The sequence below is a fragment of the Ascaphus truei genome, chromosome 19, assembly GCF_040206685.1.
Source record: "Ascaphus truei isolate aAscTru1 chromosome 19, aAscTru1.hap1, whole genome shotgun sequence".
NCBI classification, from domain to species: Eukaryota; Metazoa; Chordata; class Amphibia; order Anura; family Ascaphidae; genus Ascaphus; species Ascaphus truei.
The window spans coordinates 21,108,696-21,126,397 of NC_134501.1; the positions used below are offsets into that span (position 1 = coordinate 21,108,696).

Sequence of the window (17,702 nt, forward strand, 5' to 3'; positions counted from 1 at the left end):
ACGCGGAACATGGCGCTGTAACGAGGAACATGGCACTGTAACGCGGAACATGGCGCTGTAACGCGGAACATGGCGCTGTAACGCGGAACATGGCGCTGTTTATTGTGCGTATTTCACCATAACGCGCCATACAGCTACATCTGTACATTCATCGCCCAGTCTGGGACCCTGTATTCTGCGGGTGCAGAAAGACACCTCCATCTCCGGCTTGTTCCCCCCCCAGAGTCTCAGCGATTCCATCCCGGCACAAATCAGATTAACGCCATTCTCCCCACAGGATCTTTAACTCTGTCTGTGCTGGATAAATCTTCCCCCCCTCCCCCCACTGCTGGGAGCAGCAGGAGACACGAGAGAGACCCTGCAAAGGCGCACGTGCCTCTGAAGTGGGTGAATCTGCTCTGAATTCCGTGTGACCCTGGCCACGCGTTTCCCTCTCACTGGGACGCGCGCACACACACACATCGGGCTGTAACCTCTTACTTATTGTTCCTGGAAAGTGTGTGTACAGCGCCGCGCGCACTCAGCGAAGAAAAGGACCGATTATTTCCCGCGGAGGATTGGTGAAATCGCTCTGGTGGTTGCACGGCTGTTTGGGAGAAAAGTAATTCCAGAACCCCGTGTCAGAGGCCTGTAACTCCCCCACGGGGGGGAGACAGGGGGGTGGGGGGAGGAGAGATAGAGGGGGAGGAGAGAGAGAGGGCGGGAGGAGAGAGAGAGGGCGGGAGGAGAGAGAGAGGGCGGGAGGAGAGAGAGAGGGGGGGAGGAGAGAGAGAGGGGGGGAGGAGAGAGAGGGGAGGGAGGAGAGAGAGGGGGGGAGGAGAGAGAGAGGGGGGAGGAGAGAGAGAGGGAGAGAGAGGGGGATGGGGGACAGAGAGGGGGAGGGTAGAGAGAGTGGGTGGGTAGAGAGGGGTGGGGGAGGGAGAGAGGGGGAAGGAGAGAGTGAGGGGGGGAGAGAATGGACAGAGAGAGAGAGGGGACAGAGAGAGAGAGGGGGGCGAAAGTGAGAGGGGGGAGAGAGTGAGAGAGGGGGGGAGAGAGAGGGGGGGAGGGAGAGAGAGGGGGGGGAGAGAGAGAGGGGGGGAGAGAGAGAGGGGGGGAGAGAGAGAGGGGGGGAGAGAGAGAGGGGGGGATGGAGAGAGTGAGGGAGGGAGGGAATGGACAGAGTGAGAGAGGGGACAGAGAGTGAGAGAGAGAGGGGGGGAGAGAGGAGAGTTACAGAAATTCTTGATACAGAGATACGGTGCCTCTGTCCACAAAACTGAAACGGCACCGTCTCTCTCTGCACCCTGTGAGGAGAGTCGCCGGCAGGGGGGTATGGGACAGATTGTTCAGGGTCCTGAGGTCTCCCCCATAATCCTCAGTCAGGTCATGGGAGCTGGGAACCTCTGTGCATGGTTTCCAGGTAAGAGAGGGCGCTCTGCAGAGAGGTGAGACAGTATCCCTCTTCTCCAATCAGATACCTGAAAGAGAGAGCTTGTGTGAGGGGGTCAGGCACAGGTATTGATGCACTAATTGCCATTCACTTGAATACAAGCTGATGAATTGATGGCTGTAACCCGCATTCAGAGCCCATCAAACCTCTGTCTGCGAGAGAGTGAGAGAGAGGGAGCGTGAGCGACAGAGTGCAAGAGAGAGAGAAAGAGAGAGAGAGAGAGAGAGAGCAAGAGAGAGAAAGAGAGAGCGAGAGAGCGAGAGAGAGCGAGAGAGCAAGAGAGAGCAAGAGAGAGCACGAGAGAGAGCAAGCGATAGAAAGAGCGAACGAGAGAGTAAAAGAAAGAAGTGAGGCAGAGAGAGAGAGAGGAAGAGAGAGTGCGTGACAGAACGTAAGGGGAGAGAATTCCAATACACACACTTGTTACATACACTCACCCATCATGTATAAACTCCTCCAGTGCTGCACACTCGGACAGCAGCTGTGACAGGCCACTCCTCAGCACCACAAACGCCAAGATGGGTAAGAGGTCATCTGCTCCACTGAAAGAGGTCAGAGGTCACAGGGTAACTCATGAAGCGGATCGCTGATACCCTATTATCTGCCCTGCACAGGCCTTGGGGGTAGGATGGGGGAATCTGAATAGCTGCGTTATTAGCATCTTTCTACTTCAAAATGAGACTGAATGAGAGAGGGTGGGGCAGAGGAAGGGGAGTGAGGGGGTGCTGTGTTTGGGGTGGGGGGGAGAGGCAGGGGAGTGAGGGGGTGCTGTGTTTGGGGAGGGGGGGAGAGGCAGGGGAGTGAGGGGGTATCGTGCCCGGGGAGGGGGGGGGGAGAGGCAGGGAGGTGAGGGGGTAATGTGTCTGGGGAGGGGGGGGAGGCAGGGAGGTACTGTCTGAGAAGGGGGGAGGTACGGAAGTGAGGGGGTATTGTGTCTGGGGTGGGAGGAAGGGAAGTGAGGGGGTATTGTGTCTGGGGGTGGGAGGAAGGGAAGTGAGGGGGTATTGTCTGAGGAGGGGATAGGTAGGGAAGTGAGGAGGGTACTGTGTCTGGTGAGGGGGGGGGTTGCAGGGAAGTGAAGGGGTACTGTGTCTGGCAAGGGGGGGGGGGGTTGCAGGGAAGTGAGGGAGAGGGGCTCTTGTATCTGTCTGCGCTCCCCTGCTGCCCGGGGTCACTGTGAGGCTGCTCAGGATGCTGATGTGTCTGGAAGTTTGGGTCCTTCGGCCTCATTAGGTGCTGACAGTTGCACCAGAAAGATGCTCCCAGGGCCGAGGGCTGCTGTGTCTGTCAGGACTTAACCGTTACTGGGACGCAGCCTGGCAATCCTTACTCAGCTCTAACTCCCTAATTCTATCTATCCCTTCCCATCCCTCCTCCCTCTCCTCTCCCTGTCTGCTCTCTCCTATCTCTCCTCCACTGTCTGCTCTCTTCCCCCCCCCTCGCTCGCAGTCTGCTCTCTCCCCCCCCCCTCGCTCGCAGTCTGCTCTCTCCCCCCCCCTCGCTCGCAGTCTGCTCTCTCCCCCCCTCGCTCGCATTCTGCTCTCTCCCCCCCCCTCGCTCGCAGTCTGCTCTCTCCCCCCCCCTCGCTCGCAGTCTGCTCTCTCCCCCCCCCCTCGCTCGCAGTCTGCTCTCTCCCCCCCCCTCGCTCGCAGTCTGCTCTCTCCCCCCCCTCGCTCGCAGTCTGCTCTCTCCCCCCCTTCGCTCGCAGTCTGCTCTCTCCCCCCCCCTCGCTCGCTGTCTGCTCTCTCCCCCCCCCCTCGCTCGCTGTCTGCTCTCTCCCCCCCCCCCTCGCTCGCTGTCTGCTCTCTCCCCCCCCTCGCTCGCTGTCTGCTCTCTCGCCCCCCCGCTCGCTGTCTGCTCTCTCGCCCCCCCGCTCGCTGTCTGCTCTCTCGCCCCACCGCTCGATGTCTGCTCTCTCGCCCCCCGCTCGCTGTCTGCTCTCTCGCCCCCCCGCTCGCTGTCTGCTCTCTCGCCCCCCCCCGCTCGCTGTCTGCTCTCTCGCCCCACCGCTCGATGTCTGCTCTCTCGCCCCCCGCTCGCTGTCTGCTCTCTCGCCCCCCCGCTCGCTGTCTGCTCTCTCGCCCCCCCGCTCGCTGTCTGCTCTCTCTCCCCTCGCTCGCTGTCTGCTCTCTCTCCCCTCGCTCGCTGTCTGCTCTCTCTCCCCTAACTCGCTGTCTGCTCTCTCCCCTCGCTCGCTGTCTGCTCTCTCTCCCCTCGCTGTCTGCTCTCTCTCCCCTCGCTGTCTGTTATCTCTCCCCTCGCTCGCTGTCTGCTCTCTCCCCTCACTGTCTTTTTTTCCCCTCTCACTGCTTGCTTTCTCTCCCTTCCCCCCTCTCACTGCTTGCTTTCTCTCCCTCCCCTCTCACTGCTTGCTCTCCCTCCCCTCGCACTGCTTGCTCTCCCTCCCCTCGCACTGCTTGCTCTCCCTCCCCTCGCACTGCTTGCTTTCCCTCCCCTCGCACTGCTTGCTTTCCCTCCCCTCGCACTGCTTGCTCTCCCTCCCCTCTCACTGCTTGCTCTCCCTCCCCTCGCACTGCTTGCTTTCCCTCCCCTCGCACTGCTTGCTCTCCCTCCCCTCGCACTGCTTGCTCTCCCTCCCCTCGCACTGCTTGCTCTCCCTCCCCTCTCACTGCTTGCTCTCCCTCCCCTCGCACTGCTTGCTTTCCCTCCCCTCACTGCTTTCTCTCCCTCCCCTCGCACTGCTTGCTCTCCCTCCCCTCGCACTGCTTGCTCTCCCTCCCCTCGCACTGCTTGCTCTCCCTCCCCTCGCACTGCTTGCTCTCCCTCTCCCTCACTGCTTGTTCTCCCCCCCCTCACTGCTTTGCTCTCCCTCCCCTCTCACTGCTTTGCTCTCCCTCCCCTCTCACTGCTTGCTCTTCCTCCCCTCTCAATACTTTGCTCTCCCGCCCCCTCTCACTGCTTGCTCTCCCTCCCCTCTCACTGCTTGCTCTCCCTCCCCTCGCACCGCTCGCTCTCCCTCCCCTCGCACCGCTTGCTCTCCCTCCCCTCTCACTGCTTTGCTCTCCCTCCCCTCTCACTGCTTGCTCTCCCTCCCCTCGCACCGCTCGCTCTCCCTCCCCTCGCACCGCTTGCTCTCCCTCCCCTCTCACTGCTTTGCTTTCCCTCCCCTCTCACTGCTTGCTCTCCCTCCCCTCTCACTGCTTGCTCTCCCTCCCCTCTCACTGCTTGCTCTCCCTCCCCTCTCACTGCTTGCTCTCCCCCCTCTCACTGCTTGCTCTCCCTCCCCTCGCACTGCTTGCTCTCCTTGCTTGCTTTCTATCCCTCCCCTCGCACTGCTTGCTCTCCCTCCCCTCGCACTGCTTGCTCTCCCTCCCCTCGCACTGCTTGCTCTCCCTCCCCTCGCAGTGCTTGCTCTCCCTCCCCTCGCACTGCTTGCTCTCCCTCCCCTCGCACTGCTTTCTCTCCCTCCCCTCGCACTGCTTGCTCTCCCTCCCCTCGCACTGCTTGCTCTCCCTCCCCTCGCACTGCTTGCTCTCCCTCCCCTCTCACTGCTTGCTCTCCCTCCCCTCGCACCGCTCGCTCTCCCTCCCCTCGCACCGCTCGCTCTCCCTCCCCTCGCACCGCTCGCTCTCCCTCCCCTCGCACCGCTCGCTCTCCCTCCCCTCGCACCGCTCGCTCTCCCTCCCTCCCCTCTCACTGCTTGCTCTCCCTCCCTCCCCTCTCACTGCTTGCTCTCCCTCCCCTCTCACTGCTCCTGCCCCCTCCTGCATCCCCAGTAATTAGAGCAGACAGCCCCCCGTGCTCTGTAGCTGCTGTTCTGCGCAGTGACGCAGCCTCCTCTACCCAGGACTGTCATCTCTCATCCATCAGCAGCGCTCCCTGCGGGGATCCAGGCCTGTTCCCTACAGTATAAACACCATGTAGCCAGCAACCTGTACCACTAACTCTGGGGGAGGGAGAGAGGGAGAGACCGAGGGACAGAGGGGGAGGGAGAGAGGGAGAGACCGAGGGAGAGAGAGAGTGAGAGACCGAGGGAGGGAGAGAGAGGGAGAGACCGAGGGAGAGAGAGCGAGAGACCGAGGGACAGAGAGAGAGGGAGAGACCGAGGGACAGACAGAGAGCGAGAGACAGAGAGAGAGCGAGAGACAGAGAGAGAGCGAGAGACAGAGAGAGAGCGAGAGACTGAGGGAGAGAGCGAGAGACTGAGGGAGAGAGCGAGAGACTGAGGGAGAGAGCGAGAGACTGAGGGAGAGAGCGAGAGACTGAGGGAGAGAGCGAGAGACTGAGGGAGAGAGCGAGAGACTGAGGGAGAGAGCGAGAGACTGAGGGACAGAGAGAGCGGGAGAGACCGAGGGACAGACAGAAAGCGAGAGACTGAGAGAGAGAGCGAGAGACTGAGGGAGAGAGCGAGAGATTGAGGGAGAGAGAGGGAGAGACCGAGGGACAGAGAGAGAGAGAGAGACTGAGAGAGAGAGCGAGAGACTGAGGGAGAGAGCGAGAGACTGAGGGAGAGAGCGAGAGACTGAGGGAGAGAGCGAGAGACTGAGGGAGAGAGCGAGAGACTGAGGGAGAGAGCGAGAGACTGAGGGAGAGAGCGAGAGACTGAGGGAGAGAGCGAGAGACTGAGGGAGAGAGCGAGAGACTGAGGGAGAGAGAGGGAGAGAGAGGGAGAGACCAAGGGAGAGAGAGGGAGAGACCAAGGGAGAGAGAGACCGAGGGAGAGAGAGACCGAGGGAGAGAGAGACCGAGGGAGAGAGAGACCGAGGGAGAGAGAGACCGAGGGAGAGAGAGACCGAGGGAGAGAGAGACCGAGGGAGAGAGAGACCGAGGGAGAGAGAGACCGAGGGAGGGAGAGACCGAGGGAGAGAGAGACCGAGGGAGAGAGAGACCGAGGGAGAGAGAGACCGAGGGAGAGAGAGACCGAGGGAGAGAGAGACCGAGGGAGGGAGAGACCGAGGGACGGAGAGACCGAGGACGACGAGAGGGAGGGAGAGACCGAGGGACAGAGAGGGAGGGAGAGACCGAGGGACAGAGAGGGAGGGAGAGACCGAGGGACAGAGAGGGAGGGAGAGACCGAGGGACAGAGAGGGAGGGAGAGACCGAGGGACAGAGAGGGAGGGAGAGACCGAGGGACAGAGAGGGAGGGAGAGACGGAGGGAGAGACCGAGGGACAGAGACGGGGAAAACAGGAGTAAAGGGAGAGAGTAGGGGAGAGAGTAGGGGAGAGAGTAGGGGAGAGAGTAGGGGAGAGAGTAGGGGAGAGAGTAGGGGAGAAACCTCACTCCCATCCTGCTCTGCCCAATCCTACCCCACTCTCCCTCCCCCACACCCCCACTCAAGCCCCGGCCTCCCCTCTCTTCCCCCGGCTCCCCCCCGCTCACTCCTGCACCCCCCCACTCCTGCCCCCGGCTCCCCGCCCCCTACTCCTGCTCCCCCCCCTCCCCCCCAACTCCTGCTCCCGGCTCCCCCCCCCCCCGGCCCCCTCCCCCCATTCCTGCCCCCGGCTCCCCGCCCCCTACTCCTGCTCCCCCCCTCCCCACCCCACTCCTGCCCCCGGCTCCCCCCCCCCCCCGGCCCCCTCCCCCCATTCCTGCCGCCGGCTCCCCCCCCACTCCTGCCCCGGCTCCCCACCCCACTCCTGCCCCCGGTTCCCCCCGGCTCCCCCCCCACTCCTGCCCCCGGCTCCCCCCCACTCCTGCCCCCGGCTCCCCCCTCCCCACACTCCTGCCCCCGGCTCCCCCCCCCCACTCCTGCCCCCGGCTCCCCCCCCCAAACTCCTGCCCCCGGCTCCCCCCCCCCCCACTCCTGCCCCCCCCGCCCCCACTCCTGCCCCCGGCTACCCCCCCCCACTCCTGCCCCCCCGCCCCCACTCCTGCCCCCGGCTCCCCCCCCCCACTCCTGCCCCCGGCTCCCCCCCCCACTCCTGCCCCCGGCTCCCCACCCCACTCCTGCCCCCGGCTCCCCACCCCACTCCTGCCCCCGGCTCCCCCCCCCACTCCTGCCCCCGGCTCCCCCCCACTCCTGCCCCCCGCTCCCCCCTCCCCACACTCCTGCCCCGGCTCCCCCCCCCCCACACTCCTGCCCCCGGCTCCCCCCCCCACTCCTGCCCCCGGCTCCCCCCCCCAAACTCCTGCCCCCGGCTCCCCCCCCCCACTCCTGCCCCCCCCCGCCCCCACTCCTGCCCCCGGCTCCCCCCCCCCCACTCCTGCCCCCAGCTCCCCCCCCCCACTCCTGCCCCCGGCTCCCCCCCCCACTCCTGCCCCCGGCTCCCCTCTCTTCCCCCGGCTCCACCCCGCTCACTCCTGCACCCCCGCCCCCGGCTCCCCCCCCCACTCCTGCCCCCGGCTCCCCACTCCTGCCCCCGGCTCCCCTCTGCTCTGAGTGATACTCACATAACGGAAGCCCCAGGCTTAGTGCAGTATTCCTCTGCACACTCACAGATCACACGCAGAGTCCTCACTGCCAAACACAAAGGGAACAGGTTCAGCATGCAGAGCATCGCGCCTCCCCGCACCGCATCGCACCTCCCCGCACCGCATCGCGCCTCCCCGCACCGCAGAGCATCTCGCCTCCCCCCACTGCAGAGCATTGCGCCTCCCCGCACCGCAGAGCATCGCGGCTCCCCGCACAGCATAGCATTGCGCCTCCCCGCACTGCAGAGCATCGCGCCTCCCCGCACCGCAGAGCATCGCGCCTCCCCGCACCGTAGAGCATCACGCCTCCCCGCACCGCAGAGCATTGCACCACTCCACCACTGCAGAGCATCGCGCCTCCCCGCATCGCAGAGCATCGCGCCTCCCCGCACCGCAGAGCATCGCGCCTCCTCGCACCGTAGAGCATTGCGCCTCCCCGCACTGCAGAGCATTGCACCTCCCCCCACTGCAGAGCATCGCGCCTCCCCGCATCGCAGAGCATCGCGCCTCCCCGCACAACAGAACATTGTGCTCCCCGCACTGCAGAGCATCGCGCCTCCCAGCACCGCGCCTCCCTGCACCGCAGAGCATCGCGCCTCCCCGCACCGCAGAGCATCGCGCCTCGCCGCACCGCAGAGCATCGCGCCTTCTCGCACTGCAGAGCATCGCGCCTCCCTGCACCGTTCCTCCCCGCACTGCAGAGCATCGCGCCTCCCCGCAATTGCAGAGCATCACGCCCCCAGCACTGCAGAGCATCCCACCTCTCCGCACTGCAGAGCATCCACACACCCCACTCCCCGCTCCAGAAGGGTTAAATGCTGCTCTGTGCGGGGTTAATGATTACCGATACATTCCAGCTTCTTCTGAGGACCGGTCTGCAAGGAGAGGAGGCCCAGCTCTTCCATGGCCGCCCTGTATGGACACCCAACCTCCCGGGGGTACAGCTTTCTGGGGACCCCGACCACAGACGGGGGGGCGTTCCTGTACAGCTCCATGGTCCGGAGCAGGGAGTCCTCCCGGGCGGATAAAACCCTCCTGAGGCGCGGAGAGGAGCAACGTTAACCGCGTCATTACCGGAGAGGTCTGCAGCACATCGCTCTGCAATCAAGCACTAAGCAGGCTCCCCGCCTGCCACACTGTCACAGGCACACGCCGCTCTGCATGTCACACTGTCACAGGCACACGCCGCTCTGCATGTCACCCTGTCACAGGCACACGCTGCTCTGCACGTCACACTGTCACAGGATCACGCCGCTCTGCATGTCACACTGTCACAGGCACACGCTGCTCTGCACGTCACACTGTCACAGGCACACGCTGCTCTGCACGTCACACTGTCACAGGCACACGCTGCTCTGCATGTCACACTGTCACAGGCACACGCTGCTCTGCATGTCACACTGTCACAGGATCACGCTGCTCTGCACGTCACACTGTCACAGGCACACGCTGCTCTGCACGTCACACTGTCACAGGCACACGCTGCTCTGCACGTCACACTGTCACAGGCACACGCCGCTCTGCACGTCACACTGTCACAGGCACACGCTGCTCTGCATGTCACACTGTCACAGGCACACGCTGCTCTGCACGTCACACTGTCACAGGCACACGCTGCTCTGCACGTCACACTGTCACAGGCACACGCTGCTCTGCATGTCACACTGTCACAGGCACACGCCGCTCTGCACGTCACACTGTCACAGGCACACGCTGCTCTGCACGTCACACTGTCACAGGATCACGCTGCTCTGCCCGTCACACTGTCACAGGCACACGCCGCTCTGCCCATCACACTGTCACAGGCACACGCCGCTCTGCATGTCACACTGTCACAGGCACACGCCGCTCTGCCCGTCACACTGTCACAGGCACACGTCGCTCTGCCCGTCACACTGTCACAGGCACACGCCGCTCTGCATGTCACACTGTCACAGGCACACGCCGCTCTGCATGTCACACTGTCACAGGATCACGCTGCTCTGCACGTCACACTGCCACAGGATCACGCTGCTCTGCACGTCACACTGTCACAGGATCACGCTGCACTGCACGTCACACTGTCACAGGATCACACTGCTCTGCATGTCACACTGTCACAGGCACACGCCGCTCTGCACGTCACACTGTCACAGGATCACGCTGCTCTGCACGTCACACTGCCACAGGATCACGCTGCTCTGCATGTCACACTGTCACAGGATCACGCTGCTCTGCACGTCACACTGTCACAGGATCACGCCGCTCTGCACGTCACACTGTCACAGGATCACGCTGCTCTGCACGTCACACTGTCACAGGCACACGCTGCTCTGCACGTCACACTGTCACAGGATCACGCTGCTCTGCACGTCACACTGTCACAGGCACACGCTGCTCTGCATGTCACACTGTCACAGGATCACGCCGCTCTGCACGTCACACTGTCACAGGATCACGCTGCTCTGCACGTCACACTGTCACAGGATCACGCCGCTCTGCACGTCACACTGTCACAGGATCACGCTGCTCTGCACGTCACACTGTCACAGGCACACGCTGCTCTGCACGTCACACTGTCACAGGATCACGCTGCTCTGCATGTCACACTGTCACAGGATCACGCTGCTCTGCACGTCACACTGTCACAGGCACACGCCGCTCTGCACGTCACACTGTCACAGGCACACGCCGCTCTGCACGTCACACTGTCACAGGATCACGCTGCTCTGCATGTCACACTGTCACAGGCACACGCTGCTCTGCACGTCACACTGTCACAGGCACACGCTGCTCTGCACGTCACACTGTCACAGGATCACGCTGCGTCTGCACGTCACACTGTCACAGGCACACGCCGCTCTGCATGTCACACTGTCACAGGCACACGCCGCTCTGCATGTCACACTGTCGCAGGCACACGCTGCTCTGCATGTCACACTGTCACAGGCACACGCCGCTCTGCACGTCACACTGTCACAGGATCACGCTGCTCTGCATGTCACACTGTCACAGGCACACGCTGCTCTGCACGTCACACTGTCACAGGCACACGCTGCTCTGCACGTCACACTGTCACAGGATCACGCTGCTCTGCACGTCACACTGTCACAGGCACACGCCGCTCTGCATGTCACACTGTCACAGGATCACGCTGCTCTGCATGTCACACTGTCACAGGCCACACGCTGCTCTGCACGTCACACTGTCACAGGCACACGCTGCTCTGCACGTCACACTGTCACAGGATCACGCTGCTCTGCACGTCACACTGTCAACAGGCACACGCCGCTCTGCATGTCACACTGTCACAGGCACACGCCGCTCTGCATGTCACACTGTCGCAGGCACACGCTGCTCTGCATGTCACACTGTCACAGGCACACGCCGCTCTGCACGTCACACTGTCACAGGATCACGCTGCTCTGCATGTCACACTGTCACAGGCACACGCTGCTCTGCACGTCACACTGTCACAGGCACACGCTGCTCTGCACGTCACACTGTCACAGGATCACGCTGCTCTGCACGTCACACTGTCACAGGCACACGCCGCTCTGCATGTCACACTGTCACAGGCACACGCCGCTCTGCATGTCACACTGTCGCAGGCACACGCTGCTCTGCATGTCACACTGTCACAGGCACACGCTGCTCTGCACGTCACACTGTCACAGGCACACGCCGCTCTGCATGTCACACTGTCACAGGCACACGCTGCTCTGCACGTCACACTGTCACAGGCACACGCGCTCTGCATGTCACACTGTCACAGGATCACGCTGCTCTGCACGTCACACTGTCACAGGCACACGCCGCCTCTGCATGTCACACTGTCACACGCTGCTCTGCATGTCTCACTGCCACAGGATCACACTGCTCTGCATGTCACACTGTCACAGGCACACGCTGCTCTGCACGTCACACTGTCCACAGGACACACGCCGCTCTGCATGTCACACTGTCACAGGATCACGCTGCTCTGCACGTCACACTGTCACAGGCACACGCTGCTCTGCATGTCACACTGTCGCAGGCACACGCTGCTCTGCATGTCACACTGTCACAGGCACACTCTGCTCTGCACGTCACACTGTCACAGGCACACGCCGCTCTGCATGTCACACTGTCACAGGATCACGCTGCTCTGCACGTCACACTGTCACAGGCACACGCTGCTCTGCATGTCACACTGTCACAGGATCACGCCACTCTGCACGTCACACTGTCACAGGGTCACGCTGCTCTGCACGTCACACTGTCACAAGATCACGCTGCTCTGCACGTCACACTGTCACAGGATCACACTGCTTTGCTAGTCACACTGTCACAGGATCACACTGCTCTGCATGTCACACTGTCACAGGGTCACGCTGCTCTGCATGTCACACTGTCACAGGCACACGCTGCTCTGCATGTCACACTGTCACAGGATCACGCTGCTCTGCATGTCACACTGTCACAGGGTCACGCTGCTCTGCACGTCACACTGTCACAAGCACACACTGCTCTGCATGTCACACTGTCACAGGCACACGCTGCTCTGCATGTCACACTGTCACAGGGTCACGCTGCTCTGCATGTCACACTGTCACAGGATCACGCCGCTCTGCACGTCACACTGTCACAGGATCACGCTGCTCTGCATGTCACACTGTCACAGGATCACGCTGCTCTGCATGTCACACTGTCACAGGATCACACTGCTCTGCATGTCACACTGTCACAGGATCACACTGCTCTGCACGTCACACTGTCACAGGATCACGCTGCTCTGCATGTCATACTGTCACAGGCACACGCTGCTCTGCACGTCACACTGTCACAGGATCACGCCGCTCTGCACGTCACACTGTCACAGGATCACGCTGCTCTGCACGTCACACTGTCACAGGCACACGCTGCTCTGCACGTCACACTGTCACAGGATCACGCTGCTCTGCACGTCACACTGTCACAGGCACACGCTGCTCTGCATGTCACACTGTCACAGGATCACGCCGCTCTGCACGTCACACTGTCACAGGATCACGCTGCTCTGCACGTCACACTGTCACAGGATCACGCTGCTCTGCACGTCACATTGTCACAGGCACACGCTGCTCTGCACGTCACACTGTCACAGGATCACGCTGCTCTGCATGTCACACTGTCACAGGATCACGCTGCTCTGCACGTCACACTGTCACAGGCACACACCGCTCTGCACGTCACACTGTCACAGGATCACGCTGCTCTGCATGTCACACTGTCACAGGCACACGCTGCTCTGCACGTCACACTGTCACAGGCACACGCTGCTCTGCACGTCACACTGTCACAGGATCACGCTGCTCTGCACGTCACACTGTCACAGGCACACGCCGCTCTGCATGTCACACTGTCACAGGCACACGCCGCTCTGCATGTCACACTGTCGCAGGCACACGCTGCTCTGCATGTCACACTGTCACAGGCACACGCTGCTCTGCACGTCACACTGTCACAGGCACACGCCGCTCTGCATGTCACACTGTCACAGGCACACGCTGCTCTGCACGTCACACTGTCACAGGCACACGCCGCTCTGCATGTCACACTGTCACAGGATCACGCTGCTCTGCACGTCACACTGTCACAGGCACACGCCGCTCTGCATGTCACACTGTCACAGGATCACGCTGCTTTGCACGTCACACTGTCACAGGCACACGCCGCTCTGCATGTCACACTGTCACACGCTGCTCTGCATGTCACACTGCCACAGGATCACACTGCTCTGCATGTCACACTGTCACAGGCACACGCTGCTCTGCACGTCACACTGTCACAGGCACACGCCGCTCTGCATGTCACACTGTCACAGGGTCACGCTGCTCTGCATGTCACACTGTCACAGGCACACGCTGCTCTGCATGTCACACTGTCACAGGATCACGCTGCTCTGCATGTCACACTGTCACAGGGTCACGCTGCTCTGCACGTCACACTGTCACAAGCACACACTGCTCTGCATGTCACACTGTCACAGGCACACGCTGCTCTGCATGTCACACTGTCACAGGGTCACGCTGCTCTGCATGTCACACTGTCACAGGATCACGCCGCTCTGCACGTCACACTGTCACAGGATCACGCTGCTCTGCATGTCACACTGTCACAGGATCACGCTGCTCTGCATGTCACACTGTCACAGGATCACACTGCTCTGCATGTCACACTGTCACAGGATCACACTGCTCTGCACGTCACACTGTCACAGGATCACGCTGCTCTGCATGTCATACTGTCACAGGCACACGCTGCTCTGCACGTCACACTGTCACAGGATCACGCCGCTCTGCACGTCACACTGTCACAGGATCACACTGCTCTGCATGTCACACTGTCACAGGATCACACTGCTCTGCACGTCACACTGTCACAGGATCACGCTGCTCTGCATGTCATACTGTCACAGGATCACGCCGCTCTGCACGTCACACTGTCACAGGATCACGCTGCTCTGCACGTCACACTGTCACAGGATCACGCTGCTCTGCACGTCACATTGTCACAGGCACACGCTGCTCTGCACGTCACACTGTCACAGGATCACGCTGCTCTGCATGTCACACTGTCACAGGATCACGCTGCTCTGCACGTCACACTGTCACAGGCACACACCGCTCTGCACGTCACACTGTCACAGGATCACGCTGCTCTGCATGTCACACTGTCACAGGCACACGCTGCTCTGCACGTCACACTGTCACAGGCACACGCTGCTCTGCACGTCACACTGTCACAGGATCACGCTGCTCTGCACGTCACACTGTCACAGGCACACGCCGCTCTGCATGTCACACTGTCACAGGCACACGCCGCTCTGCATGTCACACTGTCGCAGGCACACGCTGCTCTGCATGTCACACTGTCACAGGCACACGCTGCTCTGCACGTCACACTGTCACAGGCACACGCCGCTCTGCATGTCACACTGTCACAGGCACACGCTGCTCTGCACGTCACACTGTCACAGGCACACGCCGCTCTGCATGTCACACTGTCACAGGATCACGCTGCTCTGCACGTCACACTGTCACAGGCACACGCCGCTCTGCATGTCACACTGTCACAGGATCACGCTGCTTTGCACGTCACACTGTCACAGGCACACGCCGCTCTGCATGTCACACTGTCACACGCTGCTCTGCATGTCACACTGCCACAGGATCACACTGCTCTGCATGTCACACTGTCACAGGCACACGCTGCTCTGCACGTCACACTGTCACAGGCACACGCCGCTCTGCATGTCACACTGTCACAGGATCACGCCGCTCTGCACGTCACACTGTCACAGGATCACGCTGCTCTGCATGTCACACTGTCACAGGCACACGCTGCTCTGCACGTCACACTGTCACAGGCACACGCTGCTCTGCACGTCACACTGTCACAGGATCACGCTGCTCTGCACGTCACACTGTCACAGGCACACGCCGCTCTGCATGTCACACTGTCACAGGCACACGCCGCTCTGCATGTCACACTGTCGCAGGCACACGCTGCTCTGCATGTCACACTGTCACAGGCACACGCTGCTCTGCATGTCACACTGTCACAGGATCACGCCGCTCTGCACGTCACACTGTCACAGGATCACGCTGCTCTGCATGTCACACTGTCACAGGCACACGCTGCTCTGCACGTCACACTGTCACAGGCACACGCTGCTCTGCACGTCACACTGTCACAGGATCACGCTGCTCTGCACGTCACACTGTCACAGGCACACGCCGCTCTGCATGTCACACTGTCACAGGCACACGCCGCTCTGCATGTCACACTGTCGCAGGCACACGCTGCTCTGCATGTCACACTGTCACAGGCACACGCTGCTCTGCACGTCACACTGTCACAGGCACACGCCGCTCTGCATGTCACACTGTCACAGGCACACGCTGCTCTGCACGTCACACTGTCACAGGCACACGCCGCTCTGCATGTCACACTGTCACAGGATCACGCTGCTCTGCACGTCACACTGTCACAGGCACACGCCGCTCTGCATGTCACACTGTCACACGCTGCTCTGCATGTCACACTGCCACAGGATCACACTGCTCTGCATGTCACACTGTCACAGGCACACGCTGCTCTGCACGTCACACTGTCACAGGCACACGCCGCTCTGCATGTCACACTGTCACAGGATCACGCTGCTCTGCACGTCACACTGTCACAGGCACACGCTGCTCTGCATGTCACACTGTCGCAGGCACACGCTGCTCTGCATGTCACACTGTCACAGGCACACGCTGCTCTGCACGTCACACTGTCACAGGCACACGCCGCTCTGCATGTCACACTGTCACAGGATCACGCTGCTCTGCACGTCACACTGTCACAGGCACACGCTGCTCTGCATGTCACACTGTCACAGGATCACGCCACTCTGCACGTCACACTGTCACAGGGTCACGCTGCTCTGCACGTCACACTGTCACAAGATCACGCTGCTCTGCACGTCACACTGTCACAGGATCACACTGCTTTGCTAGTCACACTGTCACAGGATCACACTGCTCTGCATGTCACACTGTCACAGGGTCACGCTGCTCTGCATGTCACACTGTCACAGGCACACGCTGCTCTGCATGTCACACTGTCACAGGATCACGCTGCTCTGCATGTCACACTGTCACAGGGTCACGCTGCTCTGCACGTCACACTGTCACAAGCACACACTGCTCTGCATGTCACACTGTCACAGGCACACGCTGCTCTGCATGTCACACTGTCACAGGGTCACGCTGCTCTGCATGTCACACTGTCACAGGATCACGCCGCTCTGCACGTCACACTGTCACAGGATCACGCTGCTCTGCATGTCACACTGTCACAGGATCACGCTGCTCTGCATGTCACACTGTCACAGGATCACACTGCTCTGCATGTCACACTGTCACAGGATCACACTGCTCTGCACGTCACACTGTCACAGGATCACGCTGCTCTGCATGTCATACTGTCACAGGATCACGCTGCTCTGCACGTCACACTGTCACAGGATCACGCCGCTCTGCACGTCACACTGTCACAGGATCACGCTGCTCTGCACGTCACACTGTCACAGGCACACGCTGCTCTGCACGTCACACTGTCACAGGATCACGCTGCTCTGCACGTCACACTGTCACAGGCACACGCTGCTCTGCATGTCACACTGTCACAGGATCACGCTGCTCTGCACGTCACACTGTCACAGGATCACGCTGCTCTGCACGTCACATTGTCACAGGCAGACGCTGCTCTGCACGTCACACTGTCACAGGATCACGCTGCTCTGCATGTCACACTGTCACAGGATCACGCTGCTCTGCACGTCACACTGTCACAGGCACACACCGCTCTGCACGTCACACTGTCACAGGATCACGCTGCTCTGCATGTCACACTGTCACAGGCACACGCTGCTCTGCACGTCACACTGTCACAGGCACACGCTGCTCTGCACGTCACACTGTCACAGGATCACGCTGCTCTGCACGTCACACTGTCACAGGCACACGCCGCTCTGCATGTCACACTGTCACAGGCACACGCCGCTCTGCATGTCACACTGTCGCAGGCACACGCTGCTCTGCATGTCACACTGTCACAGGCACACGCTGCTCTGCACGTCACACTGTCACAGGCACACGCCGCTCTGCATGTCACACTGTCACAGGCACACGCTGCTCTGCACGTCACACTGTCACAGGCACACGCCGCTCTGCATGTCACACTGTCACAGGATCACGCTGCTCTGCACGTCACACTGTCACAGGCACACGCCGCTCTGCATGTCACACTGTCACAGGATCACGCTGCTTTGCACGTCACACTGTCACAGGCACACGCCGCTCTGCATGTCACACTGTCACACGCTGCTCTGCATGTCACACTGCCAC

At 61.4% G+C, this 17,702-nt stretch overlaps 1 protein-coding gene across 1 annotated transcript in view; it reads right to left on the reverse strand.

Moving 5' to 3' along the window:
- Window positions 1-1,062: 1,062 nt before the first annotated feature.
- The window catches only part of VPS9D1 (VPS9 domain containing 1), a 74,855-nt gene continuing 58,215 nt past the window's right edge, over window positions 1,063-17,702 (reverse strand). Inside the window, exons 12-15 of the mRNA XM_075576833.1 lie at window positions 8,651-8,841; window positions 7,786-7,852; window positions 1,870-1,974; window positions 1,063-1,460 (exon numbers count right to left, since the gene is read on the reverse strand). Of these exons, the coding sequence (XP_075432948.1) occupies window positions 1,367-1,460; window positions 1,870-1,974; window positions 7,786-7,852; window positions 8,651-8,841 (457 nt within the window). The 3' untranslated portion in view covers window positions 1,063-1,366. The remainder of the gene's footprint in view (window positions 1,461-1,869; window positions 1,975-7,785; window positions 7,853-8,650; window positions 8,842-17,702) is intronic.